At 41.8% G+C, this 27,383-nt stretch overlaps 1 protein-coding gene across 2 annotated transcripts in view; it reads left to right on the forward strand.

Moving 5' to 3' along the window:
- The window catches only part of TMEM132D (transmembrane protein 132D), an 889,902-nt gene that overhangs the window by 586,975 nt on the left and 275,544 nt on the right, over window positions 1-27,383 (forward strand). For both annotated transcript variants that reach the window (XM_061384523.1, XM_061384524.1), the window contains exon 4: window positions 22,093-22,276. In XM_061384523.1, the coding sequence (XP_061240507.1) occupies window positions 22,093-22,276 (184 nt within the window). The remainder of the gene's footprint in view (window positions 1-22,092; window positions 22,277-27,383) is intronic.

Here is a 27,383-nt window from a genome sequence, read left to right on the forward strand (position 1 = left end):
TCAGTGTGGTGTATCTTTGAGTTGGGCAGTACCTGCACCGATGTATACGCCAATCCTAGCACTGGTGATGGTGGTTAAATGGGATCATGTGTGCAGAGGGAGTTGTGATTATTAACTATTTTAGAGTTGAGAAACCTGAGGTTTAAGGAGATTAAAAATTAGATCTCATAACTAATAGCAGTCAGGATTCTATTCTGAGTGTAACTCACTCCAAACTCCATTCTGTCAACTACTATATTTGCCTGCCTACTATCTTGTCTAGAGAATGTTCACGATGACAAAATAAACTTTCATGCTGTAAAATCCCTCTGGGAGTGGCCTCAACTGTGAAGGTTAATAGGTGGATGTTTGAAGCCTTTGATAAAATAATGTAAGTGATCTTTCTTTCCTCAAATGAAACTGATAACAAACACATCTAAATGCTTCTGTGAGAAAAACAAACTTCCTGATGAAATTCTCCTTCACGGCAGCTTTGCGAGATTTTAGCAAATCCCCCATCGTGCCCCAAACCAGAAAGGCAACACTGACTTAAAGTTTGTCTTTAATTATATTTAAATCATGAAGCTTAACTGAATGTATTGACATTTATACTGAGAAATTCATTGACATTCTATTAACCTCGATCAGCAAATTAATTCTTCAACCTCAGACCTAGAGCATGTGAGGGGCTGGAGCACAGTTACACATTGATCATGGGATATGGTGTGGCTTGGTCATGTGGGAATCGACTGGCTAAGCCTAAAGAAACAGACCCCTGGCTTGCAGAGGAGAAATTCACTAGATACGTATTTGAATTATTTTTTGTTGTGAAAGAATAAAACATCTGAGCCTCTCACCTTTCATTTGTCATGTCAGATGGGAGTTGAGAAAACCATTGGGAGAGCCAATCTCTATCAATTAATAGTCGTGTTTACATTTTCACATGAATGGAGATTCTACTCCACAAATTCAGCTACATGCTTAAAGAGATCATGGCTAGTTAAAGAAAATTTGTCTCTGGTTATCGTAACTTCCAGGATCAAGCTGATGTTGTTAGATTTTTGTGCTAAGATTTTGCATGCAATGTAACTGTCAGAGGTGTTTGTTTAGGGAGTCCAACCTTGCTTTTCTGATGAAGACAGTTCTTTGGCCATCACCTGTGAGCGGTAGCACTGACTCTAAGATGAGTTACTAAAAGCCCTGTCAAGACACAAAGAATTTCATCCCAAAATGTCTTCCTTTGACCCGTCTGGTGACATAGCCTTCAGAGACAGAGTCTTAATAGACGTTTTTTTCTTAGTGTGCTCTCTTAACAAATAAATGCATTAAAGTGGAGGAATTAGAGGAATTTTTTTTTAATTTTTGAAATACTAATTTGAAAATTTTTTATATTGAACTGTAGTTGATTTACAATATTGGTTACTTTCAGATGTATAGCAAAGTAGTTCAGTCTTTCAGTTATATATATTATATATGTATTCTTTTTCAGATTCTTTTCAATTATAAGTTATTACAAGATACTGAATCTAGTTTCCTGTGCTATACAGTAGATTGAAGAGGAAATATTTTTCATTGAAAGTTATTGAGAGAAAGGATTTCCCTGGTGGTGGTCCGGTAGTTAAGATGTCTCCATTCAATGCAGAGGGGTTCAGGTTTAATCCGTGGTCCAGGAACCAAGATCCCACATGCCTCGTGGGCAAAATTCCAAAGAAACATAAAACAGAAGTCATATTGTAATACATTCAATAAAGACGTTTAAAATGGTCTACATATAAAGATTTTTTTTTAATGATTGAGGGCAAAGACGAGGGAGAAAGCTGTACTGTGGACTGTAGTCAGTCTGACTTAGAAGGGTGAAGGAACCTGCGCACAGAGCTGGTGTTTCAGATGGATCCTCTTCCAGCCCCCGAAGAGGAGAGAATGAGACATGTAGAGTTAATTGCACGTAACTGTGTTGCTTCCCTTCCCTGCCAATTCCGCCGTATTCTGGTTCTGTGTGTTCTGCCCAAAGCGCATCTAGGGTTTCATCGGAGATGCTGAGCAGACCGAGTTGATGGCATTCTCATCACCTGTGTATGCAGACGAGTTGTGATCTCTACCCATCTGCAGTCCTGGCGAGGATGCTAACGTGTCTGTGCCCTACAAATCGGATTTTTCAAGTAAAAAATAATACTCCCAACAAAAATATATACATAAAATATCTCTCCCTCTGCAAGTGCATATGTTTAAGAAAATGTCAGGCTATGGAGAGGAAAGAGTTTACTGTATTTTCCTTTCTGTATTGTCTGCAGCAGTACTTCCAGCTCATGTGTGGAAAATACTTTCTGATGGGAGGAGGGGTGGGGGAAGTGCTTCTAGGATCACTCCAGGAACATTTCACTTTCAGAGAGAATTTTGCCTTTCTTTCCTAATTCTGAGCAGAGACATGTAATGGCTCCTTTTATTTAGTATTTATTTTTAAATTTAATTTGGCTGTGCCAGGCCTTCATTGCCACATGTGGGATCTGATTCCCTGACCAGGGATCGAACCCTGGGGCCCCTGCATTGGGAGCATGAAGTCTTAGCTGCTGGACAACGAGGAAGGGCCTCTTCATGGATTCTGACCCTCTATTCCTCCTTTGACTGTGTGGATCACAATAAACTGTGGAAAATTCTGAAAGAGATGGGAATACCAGACCACCTGACCTGCCACTTGAGAAATCTATATGCAGGTCAGGAAGCAACAGTTAGAACTGGACATGGAACAACAGACTGGTTCCAAATAGGAAAAGGAGTACGTCAAGGCTGCATATTGTCACCCTGATTATTTAACTTCTATGCAGAGTACATCATGAGAAACGCTGGACTGGAAGAAGCACAAGCTGGAATCAAGATTGCCGGGAGAAATATCAATAACCTCACATATGCAGATGACACCACCCTTATGGCAGAAAGTGAAGAGGAACTCAAAAGCCTCCTGATGAAAGTGAAAGAGGAGAGTGAAAAAGTTAGCTTAAAGCTCAACATTCAGAAAATGAAGATCATGGCATCTGGTCCCATCACTTCATGGGAAATAGATGGGGAAACAGTGGAAACAGTGTCAGACTTTATTTTGGGGGGCTCAAAAATCATGGCAGATGGTGATTGCAGCCATGAAATTAAAAGATGCTTACTCCCTGGAAGGAAAGTTATGACCAACCTAGATAGCATATTCAAAAGCAGAGACATTACTTTGCCAACAAAGGTTCGTCTAGTCAAGGCTATGGTTTTTCCAGTGGTCATGTATGGATGTGAGAGTTGGACTGTGAAGAAAGCTGAGTGCTGAAGAACTGATGCTTTTGAACTGTGGTGTTGGAGAAGACTCTTGAGAGTCCCTTGGACTACAAGGAGATCCAACCAGTCCATTCTGAAGGAGATCAGCCTTGGGTGTTCTTTGGAAGGAATGATACTAAAGCTGAAACTCCAGTACTTTGGCCACCTCATGTGAAGAGTTGACTCATTGGAAAAGACTTCATTCTGGGAGGGATTGGGGGCAGGTGGAGAAGGGGACGACAGAGGATGAGATGGCTGGATGGCATCACTGACCCAATGGACAAGAGTTTGGGTGAACTCTGGGAGTTGGTGATGGACAGGGCAGCCTGGCATGCTGCAAGTTATGGGGTCTCAAAGAGTCAGACATGACTGAGTGACTGAACTGGACTGAACTGAACTGATTCCTCCCACTTCAGTCCCGTGTCTCTTTTACTATGAGTATTGGAACCTCTTTTGCTGAGGACAATACATACTTTTTAAAAAATAATTTTAAGTTCATCTAGGTCATGGCAACCCACTCCAGTACTCTTGCCTGGAGAATCCCATGGACGGAGGAACCTGGTAGGCTGCAGTCCATGGGATCGCTAGGAGTTGAACACGACTGAGTAGCTTCACTTTCACTTTTCACTTTCATGCATTGGGGAAGGAAGTGGCAACCCACTCCAGTGTTCTTGCCTAGAGAATCCCAGGGACGGGGGAGCCTGGTGGGCTGCCATCTCTGGGGTCGCACAGAGTCAGACATGACTGATTTGACTTAGCAGCAGCAGCAGCAGGTCATATACACATTACTATATAAAATAGATAACTAATAAGTATCTATTGTATAGCACGGGGAATGCTACTCAATATTCTGTAATAACCTACTTAAGAAAAGAACCTGGAAAAGATATATGTATATTTTTCCTGTGGTCATGTATGGATGTGAGAGTTGGACTGTGAAGAAGGCTGAGCGCCGAAGAATTGATGCTTTTGAACTGTGGTGTTGGAGAAGACTCTTGAGAGTCCCTTGGACTGCAAGGAGATCCAACCAGTCCATTCTGAAGGAGATCAGCCCTGGGATTTCTTTGGAAGGAATGATACTAAAGCTGAAACTCCAGTACTTTGGCCACCTCATGTGAAGAGTTGACTCATTGGAAAAGACTCTGATGCTGGGAGAGATTGGGGGCAGGAGGAGAAGGGGACGACAGAGGATGAGATGGCTGGATGGCATCACTGACTCGATGGACGTGAGTCTCAGTGAACTCCGGGAGTTGGTGATGGACAGGGAGGCCTGGCGTGCTGCGATTCATGGGGTCACAAAGAGTCGGACACGACTGAGCGACTGATGTGATCTGATCTGATCTGATAACTGATTCACTTTGCTGTACACCTGAAACTAACACAACCTTGTAAATAAACTATACTTCCAGCCAAGTCCATCTATGTCAAAGAGAGGTTGAAATGTCATAGTAAAAGTAGTTTAAAATGCATTTGATTAGGAACTTACAATTTGTAAATGAAGCTTAAGACATGATCAGGTTATTTCACCTTAAATATGCAAAAGTTAGAATTATGGTCTTGTTCTCAGATAGACTGAAACCAGTATTCCTTGAGTGGAGAAGTAATCTTTGGGGGAGGGGGAACTTTCAGTTTTGATCAATTTTTAAAAAGTAATCTAGGTTTTCATTAACTTTTCTCAAAGACTTGTGCCTTTGTTACATCCTATGTTTTCGACATTCCTAAATTGTCATCATCCTTGTTTATTTTCTCTTAACATGTTTAAGTCTACCAAGCCTTTGTTTGTCAATCATTTCATGTGTGAATCAAGTAATGCAAGCAATTGTTTCCAAAATTCCACTGGTGGATTTTATTAAATATGACAGTTTTTAAAAAATTAAAAATATCCCTTTGCAGTAGGTTTGCATGGTGTTTGCATGTGATTGTGTTCTATATACAAATAGCAATCAGTGATGACGTTTAATGTTTTACTTCAATATTTGATTTAATTTCTCCTGTATACCAAAGTGATTCAGTTACACACATTTATACATTCTTTGTCATATTCTTTTCCATGATGGTTTATCACAGGATATTGAGTATAGTTCCCTGTGCTGTGCAGTAGGACCTTGTTGTCTATGCATTCTCTATATAAGAGTTCACACAACAGTGACATTTATGATGGACATTTAGGATGCAGATGCTGAGTGTGGAGAGATCACCGAGTGAGGTCTACATTTCCATCAACAGCATCACAGAGCTCTTGTCCAGATACAAGGAGCCCCTATATTTCTTCTGCTATCTTCCCTGCCTTCTGTTTTCTCATTTTCCCTTCCTTCCTGTAGGGAAACCTGGTCTGTATGCCTTTGTGTGTTTGTGGTTATAAGGAGCAGTGAATGTATTTGTGGTGTATCTTTTTATGGGCAAACCTGCAATTGTAGGTGATAACTAGTGTCTTCACAGTCATTGGGCAGGAAGATCGTGACTCTATCAACAGGAGTTTAAAAAATCAACACAGTTTGGAACGAACAGGTGCCCAGCACTATGTTTAAAAACAATAACCCTGTATATGAGACAGCCAAAGAGACACTGATGTGTAGAACAGTCTTTTGGACTCTGTGGGAGAGGGAGAGGGTGGGATGATTTGGGAGAATGGCATTGAAATATGTATAATATCATATATGGAATGAGTCGCCAGTCCAGGTTCCATGCACGATACTGGATGCTTGGGGCTGGTGCACTGGGACGACCCAGAGGGATGGTATGGGGAGGGAGGAGGGAGGAGGGTTCAGGATGGGGAACACATGTATACCTGCGGTGGATTCATTTCGATATTTGGCAAAACCAATACAATACTGTAAAGTTTAAAAATAAAATAAAATTTAAAAAAATAAAATAAATAAAATAAATAAAAATAACTATTAATTGAAAAAAAATAAAATAAAATAGATAACCAACAGGAACTTGCTGTACAGCGCAGGGTGGTGGTGGTGGTTTAGTTGCTAAATTGTGTCCAACTTTTGCATCCTCATGGACTCTAACTTCCCAGGCTCTTCTATCCATGGGATTCGCCAGGCAAGAATACTGGAGCGGGTTGCCATTTCCTTCTCCAGGAGATCTTTCTGACCCAAGGATAGAACCCGGGTCTCCTGCATTGCAGGTGGATTCTTTACTGACTGAGCCACCAGGGAACAACAGAGCACAGGGAACTCTGCTCAGTGTTAGCTGGCAACTTGGGTGGGAGGGAGCTTGGGGGAGAATGGATACATGTATGCATGTGGCTTTAGTCTCTTTGCTGTCCACCTGAAACTATCACAACATTGTTAATCAGCTATACTCCAGTACAAAATAAAAAATTTTAGTTTGAAAAGGTTTCATAAAATGGAAAAAAAAGTAAAAAACTCAAGACAGAAATTCATATATATACACCCTGAGCCTCAGTCCTGCAAATTCCCACTGCCCACCCAAGCTTAAGTGTGTCTCTCCCACGGCCTTATTTCTTTAAATGTCTACCTGGTATTCTCTGATTCACCTGTAATCCATTCTCAGCACTGTAGCCATCGTGGTGTTTTCAAACCATCCCCCCTTATGATGGAATCCTATTTAGATTTGGGACTCTAGGGCTGCTTTGACAGGTGTAATGTCCTGGTGTGCCCCCGGATGCCCTGAACTACAGAACTTCGTTTGTGTTTCTCTATGTGTGCTTAGTCACTCAGTTATGTCCAACTCTTTGTGACCCTGTGAACTGTAGCCCGCCGGGCTGCTCTGTCCATGGGACTCTCCAGACAAGAATACTAGGGTGGGTTGCCATGCCCTCCTCCAGGAGATCTTCCCAACCCAGGGATTGAACCCAGATTTCCTGCATTGCAGGTGGATTCTTTACCATCTGAGCCACCATGGAAACTTGTGTTTCTAGACAAAGACAAACCCATTCATGGTTTGAATGCTTGACCCCTATAGTCCCTTCCATCAGACCCCAGCAATAGGCCTATCCAAGAAGGAGCTATATGCTGACATGCGGACTCTACAAGTCACCTTTGTCATCAGAACAATGAAGACAAAAGCCAAACTCTACAGTGGGAGGCATCCAGGTGAGGGATCAGAAATGGCTTGATCGAGAATGTGGTGGCCACTTTTCCGGGGGAGTCCTCACTTCATGGGTTGACTTCCTTATGGCAGGCTCTCTTGACCCCCACCCATCATGGACTGATCTGGAGCACCCTCCATCTGCATTCCCACTGCAAACCCACCCAGCATACTCTGGTCAAGAACCTTCCCTGGGTGCTCAGATGGAGGATAGGAGTGGTCATGAGTTTCAGGGGAACCTGCCCCCCGCCACATGGTGATATGAGCAAGTAATCACTGCCTCCCCCATCCAAAGGCCTCCTCTTGTTTCATCCCTTCCCCAACTTCTTCCCCATTGACCCTACACTCACACTTTTACATGAAGGCTCTCAGTGCTAAAAACAGGATGTGCAACTGGAAGAAAAGAAAGGAAATAACCATTTCTGTACCCCACCTGGTTTACAGAAGGACTTCCTAAAGACAGAAAAAATACGGAAGGATCGTAGACACACAGCAGGCCTGTACTTCTCTTTAGAGAGTGTTGAGTGTGGTTTAGCATAGTGATAGTCATCGTGATGATTGGGGTTTGCTTTCGGCACCTGTAGGTGGGGCCCAGAATGACAGATGGTTCCACACAATGAAGAATGTCCCTTACGCAGTTTGAAATTCTAATGTTCTGCAGACATTTTTGTAGGACTCATAGCTCATCTGAAAGAGTGTGAGTTTTTTCACTTTTCCCTATTTCAGAAATATATAGTTTAGCTTGACTTATCATTCCTAGTTCAATTAAGATCATTCTGTACTTTTTTTAAAAAATTGAAGTATTGTTGACTCACAGGGTTGTGTTAATTTCTGCTATACAGCAAAGTCACTCAGGTATACATACATATGCATTCTTTGTTTTTTTAGTATTCTTTTCCATTATGGTTTATCATAGGGTATTGAATATAATTCTCTGTGTCATTCTGTACTTTTTAAGTTATCTTATAAGTCCGGTCCGTGAATTCTTATCCTAGGTATACAGTTTTTATTCCAGGGCTTGTGCATACACTTGTGTTTTTTCGTCTCCTGTTTTTCTCATTCTGAACAGTCTCAGATCAACTCTTAAATCCAAATTTATTTTTCATCCTTAGGAATAAATATTTCCCCACCTCCTAATATCTTCCAGTGATGATTATTTCCAAGCATTTACATATTGAAATCAATGTTAGCTTATTATTTTTTTAAGGTTTAATAATTTCCCATTTCCCTTATGATAAAGAGATTTGCAAACTTTTCCCATAAGGGGTAAGATAGTAAATATTTTTGGCTTTGTGGGCCATATGCTTTCTAGCCTGCATAATCTTGTTTCTTTTTAAACAATGTTTAAAAATGGCAAAGCTGCTTTTAGCCCAGGATCTATGCACAGACAAGCTTTGGCTAGATTTGACCACCGACCATAGTTTGCTGACTCTGAAAAAAAAAAAAATAAACAACAACTCTGAATGTGGCTACAAGGACTCTCTCCCTCTACTCACCCTTCAGGTGTATCTCTCATGCCTCAGTTCCAAGCCCTCTGCATCTTCCAGTCACACTGGTTTCTTTTGTTTTCTTCAACCCACCCTGCTCCCTCCGAACTCAGGGCATTTGTATGGGCAGTTCTTTCTGCCTGGAAACCAGCCTGGAACTTGGCCTGGAGATCACAGGCCAAGGCTTGTTACACCAGGAAATGCAACCTTATCTCCCTGAGTACAGGAGGGTCCTCTAACATAGCTCTCATCTCACCAGCTGCTTCTGTCTCTCACCTCTTCTTACAGTGGCTAATTACATTTTCTGACTGGATCATTTATTTCATATCCATCTTCCTCACTAGAATGTATGCTCTGGAAAAGCAAGAATCTTTATCCATCTGCTCTTTGGGGGCTAAGAGGGAACCCTGGATTATGACGTTTGCCAGTTTCCACGGTGCGACTATTCCCCCCAACCTCAGAACCCTCTTACACTGTTGGTGGGAATGTAAATTGGTGCAGCTACTACAGAGGACAGTATGGAGGTTCCTTAAAAAGCAGAATAGAGTTACTATGTGATCTCTCAGTCCCACTCCTGGGCTTGTATCCAGTGTGTGTGTGCTCAGTTGTGTCCAGCTCTTTGTGACCCCATGGACTGTAGCCTGCCAAGCTCCTCTGCCCATGGAATTTTCCAGGCCAGAATACTGGAGTGGGTCATCATTTGCTTCTGCAATAGATCTGGAGAAAACTATAATTTGGAAAGATACTTGCACCCCTATGTTCATTGCAGCACTGTGCATAATAGCCAGTACCTGGAAGTAACCTAAATGTCCACTGACAGAGGAGTGGATAGGGAAGGTGTGGTACATATATACAATGGAATATTACTCAACCATAAAAAGGAACAAAATAATGCCATTTGCAATAAGATGAATGGACCTAGAGACTGTCATGCAGAATGAAATAAATCAAACAGATAAAGATGAATAATCATATAACATCATCAGGCTTCAGCAATATGTGGACCATGAACTTCCGGATGTTCAAGCTGGCTTTAGAAAAGGCAGAGGAACCAGAGATCAAATTGCCATCATCTGCTGGATCATGGAAAAAGCAAGAGAGTTCCAGGAAAACATCTATTTCTGCTTTATTGACTATGCCAAAGCCTTTGACTGTGTGGATCACGAGAAACTGTGGAAAATTCTGAAAGAGATGGGAATACCAGACCACCTGACGTGCCTCTTGAGAAATCTGTGTGCAGGTCAGGAAGCAACAGTTAGAACTGGACATGGAACAACAGACTGGTTCCAAATAGGAAAAGGAGTACGTCAAGGCTGTATATTGTCATCCTGCTTATTTAACTTATATGTAGAGTACATCATGAGAAACGCTGGACTGGAAGAAACACAAGCTGACTCAATCTCAATCAAGATTGCCATGAGAAATATCAATAACCTCAGATATGCAGATGACACCACTCTTATGGCAGAAAGTGAAGAGAAACTAAAAAAACCTCTTGATGAAAGTGAAAGTGGAGAGTGAAAAAGTTGGCTTAAAGCTCAACATTCAGAAAACAAAGATCATGGCATCCAGTCCCATCACTTCATGGGAAATAGATGGGGAGACAGTGGAAACAGTGTCAGACTTTATTTTGGGGGGCTCCAAAATCACTGCAGATGGTGACTGCAGCCATGAAATTAAAAGACGTTTACTCCTTGGAAGGAAAGTTATGACCAACCTAGATAGCATATTCAAAAGCAGAGACATTACTTTGCCAACAAAGGTCCGTCTAGTCAAGGCTATGGTTTTTCCAGTGGTCGTGTATGGATGTGAGAGTTGGACTGTGAAGAAGGCTGAGCACCGAAGAATTGATGCTTTTGAACTGTGTTATTGGAGAAGACTCTTGAGAGTCCCTTGGACTGCAAGGAGATCCAACCAGTCCATTCTGAAGGAGATCATCCCTTTGGAGGGAATGATGCTGAAGCTGAAACTCCAGTACTTTGGCCACCTCATGTGAAGAGTTGACTCATTGGAAAAGACTCTGATGCTGGGAGGGATTGGGGGCAGGAGGAGAAGGGGATGACAGGATGAGATGGCTGGATGGCATCACTGACTTGATGGACATGAGTCTGAGTGAACTCTGGGAGTTGGTGATGGACAGGGAGGCCTGGCGTGCTGTGATTCATGGGGTCGCGAAGAGTCGGACACAACTGAGCGACTGAACTGAACTGAACTGAGCATGTGGAATCTAAATAAAGGGTACAAATGCACTGATTTACAAAACAGAAATAGAGTTACAGATGTGGAAAACAAACCTATGGTTACCAGAGGGTAAGTAGAGGAGGGTTAAATTGGAAGATTGGGATTGACATATACATACTACTATATGTAAACTAGATAACTAATAAGCACCTACTGTACAGCACAGGGAACTCTACTCAATACTCTGTAATGGCATATATGGGAAAAGAATCTAAAAGGGGGGATATATATGCATATATAACTAATGCACTTTGCTGTACAGCAGAAAGTAACACAAAATTATAAATCAACTATACCCCAATAAAAAATTTTAGAAAAGAAAGTATTTCCACTCCAGTCAAAGTCAAGCTACTAAAATGATGTCAGTGGATGTGGAGGCAGAAGGAGATGTTTAGAATCAGCTTGGCCTGGGCAACCACTGGATCTCCATCTTTTTAAGCTAACTTTTGTATCTGCATCTCTATCACTCAGCAGTGTCCAATAAATAAGAAGAATTCCTGACATACCACTTGAGTGAATGAATGAATAAAGTAAATATTGGCAGGGAAAGCACGAAAGCATAGATAAAAGGAGGAAATGCAGCATAATTTGATTCAAGCTGCAAGCTTTCCATTTTGCTTCTCCAGAAGTACTCTGGTTACCCAACCTCAGAGTATTATAAGGTAGAAACAGAGGACATGAGAAGACAAATTTATGGGGACAAAAACTTCATTATAAAGTGTGTGCAAGCTCAATCGCTCAGTCTGTCTGACTCTTTGTGCCCCCTGACTGTACCCCACCAGGCTCCTCTGTCCATGGAATTCTCCAGGCAAGAATACTGGAGTAGGTAGCCATTTCCTTTTTCAGGGGATCTTCCCAACCCAGTGATCAAACCTACATCTCCTGCATTGGCAGGTGGATTGTTTACCACTGAGCCACCAGGGAAGCCCTAATTATAAAGTACATACATTAAAAGGATCGTGTCTATTTTTCCTCCTAAAGAGAGGTTTTTATTCTGAAATGTTAATGAAAAAGTTAGAAAAAAGATGTCAGTAATAGAAAACCTTCATCCTGTGATAATGTCTGAGAAAAACAATTTTTTTGTATAATAGCCTTATTTGAATCTTGAACATGAGATGTGAAGGGAAGGAAAAAGAAGTCAATGGCACTTGCATTTAGGAGACATCTGGTTGCCCATGTCTGGATTTGATGCAAAGTTCCAAAATGCCACTGCAGACAAATACTGGCTTGGTCAGAAGGATACCTGCAGGTGGAGCTGGAAAGGGTTAGTGCCTGGACTAATGGCTCCTCCACCCCTTCACTCATTCCTCATGTCTCTTTCATTGATAGAATCATCCACACAGCATTTGTCATTTGCCAGTGGTGTCTTCTTTACTTGAAAAATTCCTTCAGTTTCCCAACAAGCAGATCCTGAGCCAAGACTGTGTGTGATTTATAAAGGAAATGTCCCCCATAAATCAATAAGAGGTCAGGGAGAGTAGAAGAAGGAGAGAAGAGCCAAGGCACTCATGCTGTTTTCAAAGTCACGTGCAGGGTGGTTTTAGCCTAACCCCATAGGGAGCCCATGGAGCACGCTCAGTGCCTCCAACTGATTCAGCTGGAGGTGAGAGCTCACCTTCTGCACCATCAGGCTCTGCCCAAGAGCAGCCTCCAAGGGTAGTGATCTCTACAGCACATGCAGCCCTTTGTACTTGTGGGCAAGATGGCTCCAGAAACTCAAGAAAACCATCCAGGGAAAGTCACAGGTAGATATCATTACAAATGAAAGCACTTAGATGTGGAGAAAAGGGAACCCTCCTACACTGTGAGTGGGGATGTAAACTGGTGCAGCAATAGTGGAAAAGAGTATAGAAGGCTCTCAAAAAATGAAAATAGAACTACCATATGACCCAGCAATTCCACTCCTGGGGATATATCTGAAAGAAACAAAAACAGTAATTTGAAAAGATACATACACTCCAGTGTTCATGGGAACATTGTTTACAATAGCCAAGACATGGAAACAGCCTAAGTGGTCTTCAACTGATGAATGAATAAGGAAGATGTGGTACATACATACAGTGGAATGGTACAGTATAAGTGTGCGTGCTCAGTTGTGTTCGACTCTTTGAGACCCCATGGACTATAGCCCGCCAGGCTCCTCTGTCCATGGGATTCTCCAGGTAAGAATACTGGAGTGGGTCGCCGTGCCCTCCTCCAGGGGATCTTCCTGACCCAGGGATCGAACCCAAGTCTGTTGCATCTCCTGCACTGGCAGACGGATTCTTTACCAGTGTGCCACCTGGAAAATCCTAACGGAATAGTACTCAATCATAACAATGAATGATATTTTTCCATTTGCAGCAACATGGATAGACCTAGAGGGTATTATGCTTAGTGAAATATGTCAAAGAAAGACAAATACTGTATGTTGTTGCTGTTCAGTCACTAAGTCGTATCTGACTCATTTGCAAACCCCTTGGACTATAGCCCGCAAAGCTCCTCTATCCATGGGATTCCCCAGGCAAGAATACTGGAGTGGGTCACCATTTCCTTCTCCTAAATAATATATAATATCACCTATATCTGAAATCTAAAAAGATTTACAGCAAACTAGTGAATATAACTTTGAAAAGAAGCAGTCACAGATATAGAGAACAAACTAGTGGTTACCAGTGGGGAGGGGGAAGGGGGGCAATACAGAGGGAGGGGGTGGGTAGTATAACTATCGGGTGTAAGATGGGCTCGGGGATTCACTGTATAACACAAGGAATATGGTTGATAATTTTGTAATAACTATAAATAGACAGTAACCTTTAAAAATTGTGTAAATAATTTTAAAAAAAGTAAAATTTAAAAAAGAAAAAGCACTTAGAAGCCAGGAGTAAGGCATGTGGAAATGATGAAGAGATATGAGGAGACTTGGTTGGAACCCTGACACTGTCCGTCACCATTTGCTCCCCGGTCATAAGTGGCTCTCATTCACACGACCTCTAGAAAGTGTCCTGAAGTTTTTAGAACTCATCTGGAACAATTTTCCTAAGGGCAGTCATTCAGATACTAGATGTGCTCTCTCTCCAGCTTTCCTTTGTTTCTAGCAGTTTTACCTATTTATCTTATAGAGTGCCATCTGGGAAAAAGAAACCTAAGTTGCAAATGAAATGCCACTCTCTGCTTCCCCCCATCCACCCCACCATATCACCCAGGACACTCACACTTGTGGTGGAAACCAGTTGTCCACGTGGTTGGTTACAGAATGCACTCTGATCGTTGGCACACTTTTTTTTTTTTTAACCATAATATGTTGATTTTCTAAGCTGGAAAACAAAAATACAGGTAACTTTAACATGCATTGACTTGCATCTCAAATACGTAGCTCCTAACTGTTCTAATGCTGGGAGGTCCGTGTCTGCATGGTTTCTCATCTCTCCAAATGATGATGGTAGGCCTCCGTATCTAATACTCTTGTTTCCACATCTCTGTTCTGATTTATGGACACATTGTGGAACTTAAAATAGTTGGCTGAAGACCCTAAAGGCAAGCTCATCTCAAAGCATCTTGTTACAAAAAATGTTCCAGCTTTGGTTATACAGAATTCACTCAAAGCATCCAATTTGGGGTCTTGAGGAAGCCCTGTGTAATGCCTTGACTTGTGTTTCTCTTGGGGTTTGAAAAGTTGTTTTACTGATCTTTATTGCTAATAAGCATATCTGTCCTGGCGGTGGAAAAAGAGATAGGGGTATATAACCCACGGATGCAAACTGGGCATCCTGTACCCAGATCTCTTGGATCCTTTTCTCAGTAGCTGGGTGACCCTGGAAAGATGGTTTACCCTCCTTGACCCCAAACTCCTCATCTACCAACTGGGAGTAAATAACAGCTATTTATTGTAATACTGTGAGGATAGCAAGAGGTAAGACATAAAATGCCTTTAAAACAGCTCACATTCAAAATACTCAGTGGTAATTATTCCATCACTTTGGGAAAAGAAGCATGTCCATCCAAAAGAAGATTTTCTTTTTGTTTGAAAGTGATGCCTTTCCTTGACCTTGGGATGCCCTGGGGTGGTTCCATTTGATCCTGGAGGATGTGGTCATTGACTGTCTGAGCTGACCCAGAGCCTTGTTTTCTGAAAGGGTGTTTTCTTTTCCTTAAATCTGGGGAAGCCTCAGGCTATGGCAGAGCTTCTCTGGTGGATCAGAGGTGAAGAAATCACCTTCCCATGCAGGAGATGTGGGTTCGATCCCTGGGTAAGGAGGATACCCTGGAGAAGGAAATGGCAACCTACTCTAGTATTCTTGCCTGGGAAATCCCAGGGACAAAGGTGCCTGGCAGACTACAGTCCATGGGGTTGCAGAGTCAGACACAACTTAGCAACTGAACAACAGCAGGCTATGTCAAAAACCATGTGTCTTTAAAGGTGAAAAACACTTAGATTTTTATTAAAGTTTGGTTGATTTACAATATGTTGGTATCAGGTGTATGGCATAGCGATTCAATGTTTTTCAAATTAGATTCCGTTAGAGGTTATTACAAGATAGTGGATATCAGTCCCTGTGCCACACAGTGGGTCCTTATTGCTTATCTAAAAAGCTTAGATTTGGGGACTTGCCTGGTGATCCAATGGTGAAGAATCCATCTGCCAGTGCAAGGGACATGGATTCGATCCCTGGTCTATGAAGATCCCACATGCCGAGGGGCAACTAAACCCATGCACCGGAACTACTGGGCCCATGCACTAGAACCCAAGCTCTGCAACCAAAGAAGGCTCTGCAATGAGAAGTCTGTGCATTGCAACAAAGAGTAGCCCCCACTCGCCGCAACTAGAGAAAACCTGAATGTGACAGTGAAGACCAAACACAGCCAAAAATAAATAAATAAATAACACTTTTTAAAATTAAGAAATTAAAGGCTGAGATTTTGAACCCAATGCACCAAGTGGCCCATGTAGGGGGAAAGTGAAAGTGAAGTTGCTCAGTTGTGTCCGACTCCTAGCGACCCCATGGACTGCAGCCCACCAGGCTCCTCCGTCCATGGGACTCTCCAGGCAAGAGTACTGGAGTGGGGTGCCATTGCCTTCTCCAATGTAGGGGGAAGCTATAGGCAAATAAGAAGAGTTCCTCAAATCAAGGATATATTATTCAACTTCTCTGTGAAAGAGAACTATTAAGAGATGCCTCCAAGCCAACTGAGGTGGAACCAGTCAGTAGGGATCTGAGGAGTCCCTAAGAGGGTGCATTACTATACCGCTGCTTCCATTTCTGTCTTGTGTGCAAAGGACAGCTACAAGCAAGACAGGGCAGGAAGGTTGCTCTTGGCTTCCTCTGCTGGTAGGAGCCACGCCAGTGGAAGAACCTAAACCTGCAGGCAGCTCCATGCCCACAGTGCTCTGAGGTCCGCAATCCAGAACTGAGCCTCTCCATGGGTGACTGCACTGTCTTCCATGCAAACTCTGCTCAAACTCGACTGTGATACTGCCTTCCAGATGGAGTTCACGCATAAAGCGTTGCCCATCCCTGTTGCTAATTATTTAACTCGGTCTCTGCAGGGAGGGAGCTTCCCTGGTGGTGGTAAAGAATCTGTCTACAATGCAGGAGCCCTGGTTTGATCCCTGAATCAGGAAGATCCCCTGGAGAAGGGAGTGGCCATCCATTCCAGTTTTCTTGCCTGGAGAACTGCATGGACAGAGGAAACTGGCAAGTTACAGTTCATGGTTTCGCAGAATGTCGGCTGCAACCGAGCGGCTAACACTGAGGGAAGGAGAAGAAGGAGGCAGAATGGTTGGGGCTGGGTCTAGGGCCACTTAAAGTGGCATCTGAACGCTTTACGCTGCTCCAGACCCCCAGGCGCCCTTGGCTGGAGCTCTGTTCTTTTCCTTCCTCATTCTCTCACTGATGGACATTGGAAACCCTGAATGTTTCTTCTTCTTGGTTCATCTGTGTCTTCACAGATCTTACTGACCATATTTCCCAAATCTGCTCAGTTAGGACATTCCATTTCAAATACCATTATATACAAAATATTTCCAAGAGTGTGGGTATCCATATAATTAAATTTTAAAACTTCTAACATAGTTGCTCATGATCTGGTGGTATAATAGCATGACCTGGATCAAAGGAAAGAGAGAAAGATGGAAGCAAGGAAGGGAGGGGAGAGAGAGAAGAAGGAGGAAGCGGAGGGAAAGGGGTGGAAGAGGAGAAGAAAGAAAGAGAAAGAAAGGGAAATGACAAAGAAAAAAAGGATAAGAGAAAAGAAAAAACAAAATCTGTGCCTCACCCCACTCAGAAACAATCAGAACTCAGAGTGTTGCCTGGTCATTAGTTTATTTGTGAAGTTCTCCCCAGGTATTTCTAATCCCTGGGTAAAGTGGAGAAACACTGCATATGATATATGCAGACATATTTCATAAGCTTCCACTTCACAGTACTTTGTCTCCTGTAACACAGTAGATACCACATATTGTCCTCTGCACAAGGCACTCTGGGAACAGCCTAAGGATGACTACTCTTTTCAGAGTATTTCAGGCTAACACCCAAACACTCCAACTGCAAAGATACAGTCCTTAGCTTTCCAGTTAAACATGAAGAAGTGATAAACAGTGCCAAATATGGAAGAGTTCTGGAAACTCTCAAGTGCTAAATATTTACAAAAAGTTACTAAAATTCAAATTTCCAGTGATTTGCTAAGACACACAAGGTGAGTTCTTCCAAAGCTAGATCACCATATGCAGAATTTGCAGAGGAAACTGTCAGGGACCTGGTGCACACCCTAGTGCATCAGAAATACCGAGAAGCTCCTGCACGCTAAGGAACCATTCAAGAAAAACACACAATCTCAGAATACGTGACCTTCCTAGAGTTTGCTCTGGCTGCCAGGTTAAGCATTTCCAACCTACGTTGTTTGCATCAGCAAATCAAATAGAGGAAAGTTAGCTCAAAAGAAACGATTTGCTTTACCCTTTGGCCAGGCAATGGATCTAAGGGCAAAAAGAAAATCAGACTTGATAGGAGAATGGTGCAAGATTACTGAAGGAGTAAAATTAGAAGTAAATAGAGCACTTTAAACATTACTTTTATTCTGACCAGTGTGGAATGGTACCTCATTGTAGTTTTGATCTGCATTTCTCTAATAATTAGTGATATTGAACATCTTTGCATGTGCTGCTTGGCCATCCATATGTCTTCTTTGGAGAATGGATAAGATGTGGTACCATATATACAATGGAATATTACTCAGTCATGAAAAAGAATGAAATTGGGTCATTTCATTCTAGATAGACCTAGAATCTGTCATACAGAATGAAGTAAGTCCAAAAGAGAAAAATATTTAGTGCATATATGTGGAATCTAGAAAAATGGCATGGATGAACCTATTTGCAGAGCAGGAATAGAGATGCAGACCTAGAGAATGGATGGATGAACATGGGGTTGGGGGAAAGGGGGTGGGATGAATTGGGAGATTGAGATTGACACATATACACTACCATGTATAAAATAGATGACTAATTATATGCCACCATATAGTACAGGGAACTCAGCTTGGTGCTCTGTGGTGACTTAGATGGGTAAGATGAGGGGGGTGGTGGGAGGGAAATACAAGAAGGAGGGAATGTATGTACACTTATAGCTGATTCAGTTCTTTGTACAGCAGAAACTAACACAGCATTGTAAAACAACTATATCCCAATAAGTAATATATATATATATATATATATATATATATATATATATATATAGCTGATGTTATTTTAGATGGGTCTTGCAGAATGGGAAGAATTTGACCAAATGGAGAGATTTATAAAGGTATTTCTGATAAAGTGAACTCTGTGAGTAAAAGGTGGGGATGTGGCAGTAAGAAAAGTCCCACATTCCAGTGGAATCTGGAATTGTGCAGTTTTGTTGAGGTTAGGGCACCTGGAAGGGGGGGCAAAAAAGAGAACAGTGTAAAGTATGGAGCAGGGTCATGATATTGCATACAAGGAATTACTACTCTGAAGGAATTCCCACGTGCCTTCATTGTGGAGTTGAGTTTCTGAATTCAACTTTTACCAATTCTGCTCTGTGAATTTCCCTTTCCTTGTGACTAAACATAGAAGACAAGGCTCATAACAGCCAAAAGAAGGATTATCCCATTTCATGAATGGGAGAGGAATACTGGAATGCTTGCGAATTCCAAATATAAAAACCAAGATGCATTCTAGTATCACTTTCCCAAGTTTCCTGTGCTTGTGGAAACTGTCGTTCAGAGTTCCAAAAAGGCAACGGCGTGCGTCTTAGGAAAAGAAATCTGCACAGGGTATCAATCCACAGTGGCTGACACAATTTGTTTCTAATTCTTATCACAGCCACTGTTTCTTAAAGAGTTCATCGTCTTTCCGAGAGAGAGTGATTCTTGTAGGATTTAAAAATCAGGTGCTATTCTCTTTTTTAAATAAGTTCATTGGTAACATTTTTTTTAGATTCCACATATAAGTGATACATATTTGTCTTTCTCTGACTTACTTCACTTAGTGTGATCATCTCTGCTACTGATGCTGCTAAGTCGCTTCAGTCGTGTCCGACTCTGTGCAACCCCATAGACCGCAGCCCACCAGGCTCCCCCGTCCCTGGGATTCTCCAGGCAAGAGCACTGGAGTGGGTTGCCATTTCCTTCTCCAATGCATGAAAGTGAAAAGTGAAAGTGAAGTCGCTCAGTCGTGTCTGACTCTGAGCGACCTCATGGACTGCGGCTACCAGGCTCCTCTGTCCATGGGATTTCCCAGGCAAGAGCACTGGAGTGGGGTGCCATTGCCTTCTCTAGGTCTATCCATATTGCTGCCATGGCATTGTTTTGTTCTTTCTTATGGCTGAGTAATAGTCCACTGTATATATGCACCACATATCCATTCATCTGCCAGTGATGAACGGGCATTTGTGTTGTTTCTGTGTCTTGTCTCTAGTGCAAAGTGCTGCTATGAACACTGGAGTGCTTGTATCTATTTGAATTATGGATTTACAAGTGACTCACTTTGCTGTACACCTGAAACTAACACAACATTGTCCATCAACGATACTCCAATAAAAACTAGAAAATTTAAACAAAGAATAAATTAACTAATTACATAAAATCAAAGCCAGTGCCATTTTGCTTTCACCATTGCCCATGGTTCGCTGTAGCTACTCCTGTTCCACGTGAGAGGCCGCTGCTCATGCAGGGAGTTTACCTCTGTGACTGGTGCTCTCTCTTTGGGAATATCTTCTGATCTTCCTTCTCTTTCTTGCCCTCCTCCTCCTCATGTTCCAAATTCCCCACCATTTATCTCCGAGCTTCTTGGGATACATTTGCATGGATCTGATGGTATGATAAATGTTTCAATAGCTTTTTCTTATCTTAAAGGCCAATTCTTATCCTCTTAAATGTCAAGGTCAGTGATCATTTTTGCAGTTACATGAAATTCCGATCTCTAGAGACAGATCTGATAGGTGGAAGTGGCTTTGGTCACGTAGGGTTAAAAAGCATCTCTCCTTGCTGCCTCCTTGGTGAACCCTCACCTGTACTTCTTCACATCTTCCCTCGGGGTGTGGATGGCACCACATCTGCATCTTTTTCGCCTGTCACTTAGAAAAGCAGACATTTTATAAAAGCTGACTATAAAAAAGAAGAAGAGGTAGCCAGTGAATTAAACTAACCAAAATAGCTGAAAAAAATCATCTGATATTCTGACTTGGATTCATTTTCAGATATGTGTTTACAGAAAACCCAAGACGTCTAAAAACTAATCATTGTCATAATCACTCCTGTTTTCAGGTAACATCTGGCTGCTTCTCCTTGCTCATCCGTGTGGGTCCCATAGCCCCAGTCTTCTGTTCATGGCTCATCTCTGATTCTCTCCACTTCTTTCTCATTCCCACCAGAAACAAAAAGCCATATCACCCTCAAACACCTTTAAAATTCTGTGCATCCAACTTGAAGGGACTGTGGCTTTGGAAAATCTAATATAGGCAGCAAAATGATTTCTGGGAGTGGGAGAAAGAATCCCGTCCTCCTAGATGGAGCTCAGGGAAGAAATATTTAGGAAATTCAATCAGCACTTCATGTAGTCATCCACAAACACCTGTTCTGGGGACTCTGAGCAGCTCACAAGAAACAAGGGTTGGGAAGCTTGAGCAATGGTGTCTAAGGCCAGGCCAAGGCTGTGAATCTTCTTGAAGATATTGGATATTGGATATTGGATATCCAAATCTTTTGGATATTGAATATCTTTTTTTTTTCCTTTCTTTTTTCATTGGTATATAGTTGATTTACAATGTTGTATTAGTTTCAGGTGTACAACAAAGTGATTAAGTTATACATATATATATGTGTGTCTATTCTTTTCAGATTATTTTCCATTATAGATTATTACATGATATTGAATATAGTTCCCTGTGCTATACAGTAAATCCACATTGCTTATCTATCGTATATATAGTAGTGTGTACCTGTTAATCTCAAACTCCTAATTTATCTCTCCTCCCTCCCCTACCCCTTCCCCTTTGGTAACTGTAAGTTTGTTTTTTATGTCTGTGAGTCTATTTCTGTTTTGTAAACAAGTTCATTTATTTTTTTTTAAATTTTATTTTATTTTTAAACTTTACATAATTGTATTGGTTTTGCCAAATATCAAAATGAATCCGCCACAGGTATACATGTGTTCCCCATCCTGAACCCTCTTTTTTAGATTTCACATATAAATGATGTCATCTGATATTTGTCTTTGACATATTTCACTTAGTATAATAATCTCTAGGTCCATCCACATTGCTGCAAATAGCATTTATTTCATTTTTATGACTGAGTAATTTTCTATTATATATAAATATATGTATAATATGTATGTATATATCATATAGATTATATATGTTCATATATCACATCTTCTTTGTCCATTCATCTGTCCATGGTCATCGAAGATTGCTTTTCCAACAGACTCTTTGAATGATAGTATAAGTGCACGTGGAAATTGTCTGTTACCTGCCAGGCACGCCCACCCAGGCCTCAGTGTTGTTCTCTCCTTCTCTCTCCTTCTGTCCAGTGCTAACGGTGCCTCCTATGAAGTCATGCAGATCGACGTAGAAATCGAAGAACCCGGTGACCCGCCGGCCACACAGCTTGTCACATGGCAGGTTGAATATCCAGGAGACATCACGTCTGACTTGGGTGTCTCCAAGATCTACGTGAGTCAGAAAGACTTGATCGGAGTCATCCCACTGGCCATGGTAAGACAGTCCCTGCCCTGGGCTGTTAATACAGACCTCAGGGAAAGGCACAGCATCACACACATGACCTAAACGCACTGGGAAAATGTCAGTGAGCCCAGAACCAGGGTCAGGGAGAACTGACAAAGGTACTGCAAATTGCTGATTCTAAATACATACTTACATATATCTTTAAAATATTATTTAGAAAATAATCAAAATCCACACATTAGATTTGGGTCTTCCACTATAAAAAAAGTATTGATGATTTTATCAAGGTGTTTGTGTGATACACTGGAGACTAGTCAAGGATCTTAAACATGTATACCTGCAGAGACCAAACAGATCTAGCATCTGAGTGGAAGGTGACAAGTGATTTGACAAATACCTACCCAATGAAAAGGCCTAGCCAAGAGGAAAGCCATGCAGGAAATTCAAGGAAAGCCATGCAGGAAAGCCAAGGAAAAGTCTGAATTCTTAAGACCTACTAACTTTTCAACAGAAAACATCCATATAGTTTTAGTGTGAACCATCAACTCCTTGTTAGAACTAATTTTATTTTAAATCAAGCTTGTCTAGGAAAGGGTTAGCTATAATCCATTCACAGGCCATCTATTAGTAACTTGTAAAAGATTTAGGTCTCTAAGTCACTCCATGTGTTTCCTAGGATTTGTGGAATAGAGATGGGTTTTCATCCTTAGAAGGATCCACCCCCTGGTTGCTATGCAATGGACCACACTGCCTGTGGGACGACTAACCACCCAGGTTGACCTCAACAAATACACCGATGCCTTATCTAGCCTCACCTTTTCCCAGGGTCTCTCTACAAAGGAATCATACGTTTTCCTGATGTGAGTTTTCACAGTGCAAATGCTTGGGATTGAGAGTCTGCTGAGAGTACTTTGAGCTTCCTCATGTTACAAAAGTACTTTTACTGTTGAAAGTGAAGGATTGACAGCCTCATGTCTCCCCCTCACCATCTATTAGGAATTATTGACAAGAGTTATTATGGGGCCATGAAAGGATGTCAGGAATCAATCTTTCAATACAAGGTAACATGGACAGTTGCCTAGTGACACTAAGTTGGTTATTATACTGTTCATTAGGCGATGTAAAGGTGTTGGGATCCTTCAGTTGATAAGGGCTCTTATTAACTATTTCTTTTATTATATTTTAAAGGCGCCAGATCTCCCCTGGTACATTATTTCATATGTGACAGCAGCGCTCCTTCGTTTAGGCTGTTAGTGGTTCTGTTACTGGCAATGGCAAGACCGTTTGCCTTGAATAAGTAATTATTTGAATTTGTTCCCCTTTTCAGCACCTTTAGTCTGATGAGCTGTTAGCCATACACTACACGGCTTCTGTTGCTTGGCTCAGCATCAGACAGTCTGCTTGGTTTCCCGAGTTCAGCATTTCTTCTGCCTAGACTGTCAGCCTGTTTCAGACCCCACTCTTCTTCATAACCTACATGAATCCCTGCTCACATGAATCCACTTTCTGTCCTCTCCTGGTCTCTGAAACAGTTCTCACCTTGCATCACCCTTTCTGGCTATGATACATATAATTGTAGAAGTGTGTGTAATGGCAGAGCTAGAAGAATCTCAGTTTTTATCAGTTAGGAATTGCGTTTGGCTGAAAACACGCCCTAACCTTAACCCCAAGCCTAGCCCTACCCACTCACTCCACTTTGCCCTGGCCAGTAGTCACTTTAATACAAGTGTGTTTTTCCTTCATGTAAAAGAACTCTTAAGGTTTGTAGTGCAGGGCTGGTACATTGCCCCATGCTATCTGAGACTCAGTCTTCATCTTTATTTCTGCTTCAGCACTCGAAGGCATACATTCTATCCTTATGGTTACCCTGTGGTCCAAAGTGGCTCCTGGGATCCAGCCAGCATATCCATATTCTGCCAGCCAGAAAAAGGAAGAGATATAGAATTGGATCCATTCCTTTTCCCTTTCAAGAAGTCCTCATAAGAAGCCAATGTAATATTTCTGTGTGTATCCAATGAACAAGAACTTGGTTATATGGATACTTAGTTGGAAGTCTACTTTTTAGCATGGCACATTTGCTCAGGTTCTGTTACAAGGAAACAACAAGAGATTAAATATTGCAAAGCAATGAGCAGTATTTGAAACAATCCTTCTGCATTTCCAGATGAGGAAACTGAGGCTCAGAGAGGTTCCTCATCCTGGCACCTGTTTTCCATTCTGTGTTCATCTTTATGAGCCTCCTGGGAAGCAAAATAAAATATACGTATATCTTAGTCTCCCTTAGCAGCTATTGTTGTTGTTTGGTTGCTCAGTCATGTCCAACTCTTTGCAACCCCATGGACTATAGCCCACCAGGCTCCTCTGCCCCTGGGATTCTCCAGGCAAGAATACTGGAGTGAGTTGCCATTATTAGCTATGCAACCATGCTTCATTTCACTCTGGCTCAGTTTCCTCATCTACAAAGGGTGAAAGAGATAATACTCGTAAGGTTGATGTAAGAGACGGTGATAATTCAAGAGGGCCTGGAAGAGTGCCCAGTGAAGTTAAGCATACAATAAATGTTTGCTCTTATTACAATCATTTAGTTACTAAATGCAAAAGATAAATAATTCTCTAGCAATTATGTTGTAAAGTCTTCAGGAAAGGGAATGTTCCTAGTCCCCATGTTTCCCAAGATAAGAAGAGTGTTAGTCCAGTAGTCTTGCCTGGAAAATCCCATGGATGGAGGAGCCTGGTGGGCTGCAGTCCATGGGGTCGCTAGAGTCGAACACGACTGAACGACTTCACTTTCACTTTTCACTTTCATGCTTTGGAGAAGGAAATGGCAACCCACTCCAGTGTTCTTGCCTGGAGAATCCCAGGGACAGGGGAGCCTGGTGGGCTGCCGTCTATGGGGTTGCACAGAGTCGGACATGACTGAAGCGACAGCAGCAGCAGCAGCAGGCAGTGTGTATATGCTCACTGATTCTTTTTTTTTTTTAACAATTTTAAACAGTTACACTCCATTTACAGTTATTACAAAGTATCAGCTATATTCCCCATGTTGCAATAGTAAGTCTTTGAGCCTACCTTACAGCCAATACTTCATATCTCCCTCTCTCTTACCCCTATATCGCCTGTTCACCACCTCTCCCAACTGGTACCCTAGTTTGTTCTCTAGATCTGTGAGTCTGCTTCTTTTTTGTTATATTCACTAGTCTGTTGTATTGTTTTAGATTCCACATATAAGTGATATCATACAATATATGTCTTTCTCTGTTTGACTTATTTCACTTATAGCATAATGCCTTCCAAGTTCTTCCGTGTTGCTGCAAATGGCAAAATTGTGTTCCTTTTTGTGGCTGAGGCATACTCTTTTGTTTATATACACCACATCTTCTTTATCTACTCATCTGTGGTTGGACACTTAGGTTGTTTCCATGCCTTGGCTATTGTGAATAATGCTGCTCTGAATATTGGGGGATGCTCTCTAATTCTTGAATGGAAGTGAATGAATTGCATTAAAATTGCATTAAAACATATGTGGTCTGAGGAGTTTTTTGCTAGTACCTTCTGAGCATCTTCCTCTGGAACTTAAAGTCTTCATGGTCCCGACTCCCCAGTCTTTTTGTATTTGGAGCGTTTTGTGTCCCTTTTCCAGAGAAAGTTGCATCATTTCACCTTTGACTTGATGGGAAAAAATTTTACTTGTTTTTAGAGGAGTGGTCATTAAATAGACCTTTTGCTGTATATTTTCATTTTTACTTTATTTTTGTTCATATATGTTTGTTGAGAGGTATTTGAAATCGGATATCATTCTGTCATCTACTCATTTGTGCTGCATATTCTTTTTTATTGAAGTTTGTTTGATTGACAATGTTGTGCCAATCTCTGCTGCACAGCAAAGTGACTCAGTTATGTACATACAGGCATTCTTTTTATATTCTTTTCCATTATAGTTTGTGGCAGGATATTGAATATAGTTCCCTGTGCTGTACATGAGAACCTTATTGTTTATCCATTCCAAAGGCAGAACTTTGCCTCTTCCAATCCCAAAGTCCCAGTCCACCCCCTCCCTCCCCACATCCCCCTTAGCAACCACAGGTCTCTTCTGTATGTCTGTGAGTCTGTTTCTGTTTTGTGGATAGGTTCATTTGTGCCAGATCCAACAGTCTCACTCCTGGAAATATAACCAGAAAAAACTATAATTCAAAAAAATACACGCCCCACTATGTTCACAGCAACAGTATTCACGACAGCCAAGGCATGGAAACAGCCTAAATGTCCATCCACAGATTAGCGCATAAAGAAGAAGTGATACATACATACAATGGAGTGCTACCCGGCCATAAAAAAGAGTGAAATGATGCCATTTGCAGCAACATGGATGCACACAGTGATTATCATACTAAGTCAAGTAAGCCAGAAAAGGAAAGACAAAGACCATATAATATCACTCACATGTGTTACCTTTTTTTGAAATGTTAGAGACAGAAGGAAGGCCAGCTCACCTGGACTATAATGAGTCCATGAGGAGAGAATACTTTGAGTTGAGCTCAAGGTCACATGGAGGCTTGTAAGCTAGAGAACAGAGGTGGATATTTCAGTGTGATAGGGAGTCACTGAAAGGCTTTCAGCACAGCAGCCGCTGTGCTGATGAATGTTTTTAGAAAGCACTCTGGCTGTATGTAGAGAATGGATTTGGGAGAGCAAGGGGACATCAGAAAGGACTACTTTGGCTGCTGTAAAATAACCGTGACTTAAGAACCATGGCGTTTACTTGCCCCCACCTCTCCCATCTGAATGTGAGCAGCGTTAACCAGGTGGCCCCAAGGGGTAGAACATAGCATCCTTCTATCCTCTTGCCAAGTGACTCTAAAGACACTGACCTTATCCACACGGCCCCAGATTAATAACAGACGTGTCCATGTGGCAGCCAACAGGACTAGGACAAGTGTGCAAGGGGAGGGTGTGCCCATCTCCACAAAGGACATGACCCTTCTCTGAATCCACCACCTCTGCTCCCATCCCATCAGCCCATGAACTCAGCTGAACGATCACGTCCAGAGCAAGGGAGGCTGGGAGAGTGAGTTTTATCACAGGAGCCCCTGTGTCCAGCTATAGATATATTTGGTGAAATTGTATATGGGGAATGTAT

This window comes from Bos javanicus, chromosome 17 (assembly GCF_032452875.1).
Source record: "Bos javanicus breed banteng chromosome 17, ARS-OSU_banteng_1.0, whole genome shotgun sequence".
Lineage (NCBI taxonomy): Eukaryota > Metazoa > Chordata > Mammalia > Artiodactyla > Bovidae > Bos > Bos javanicus.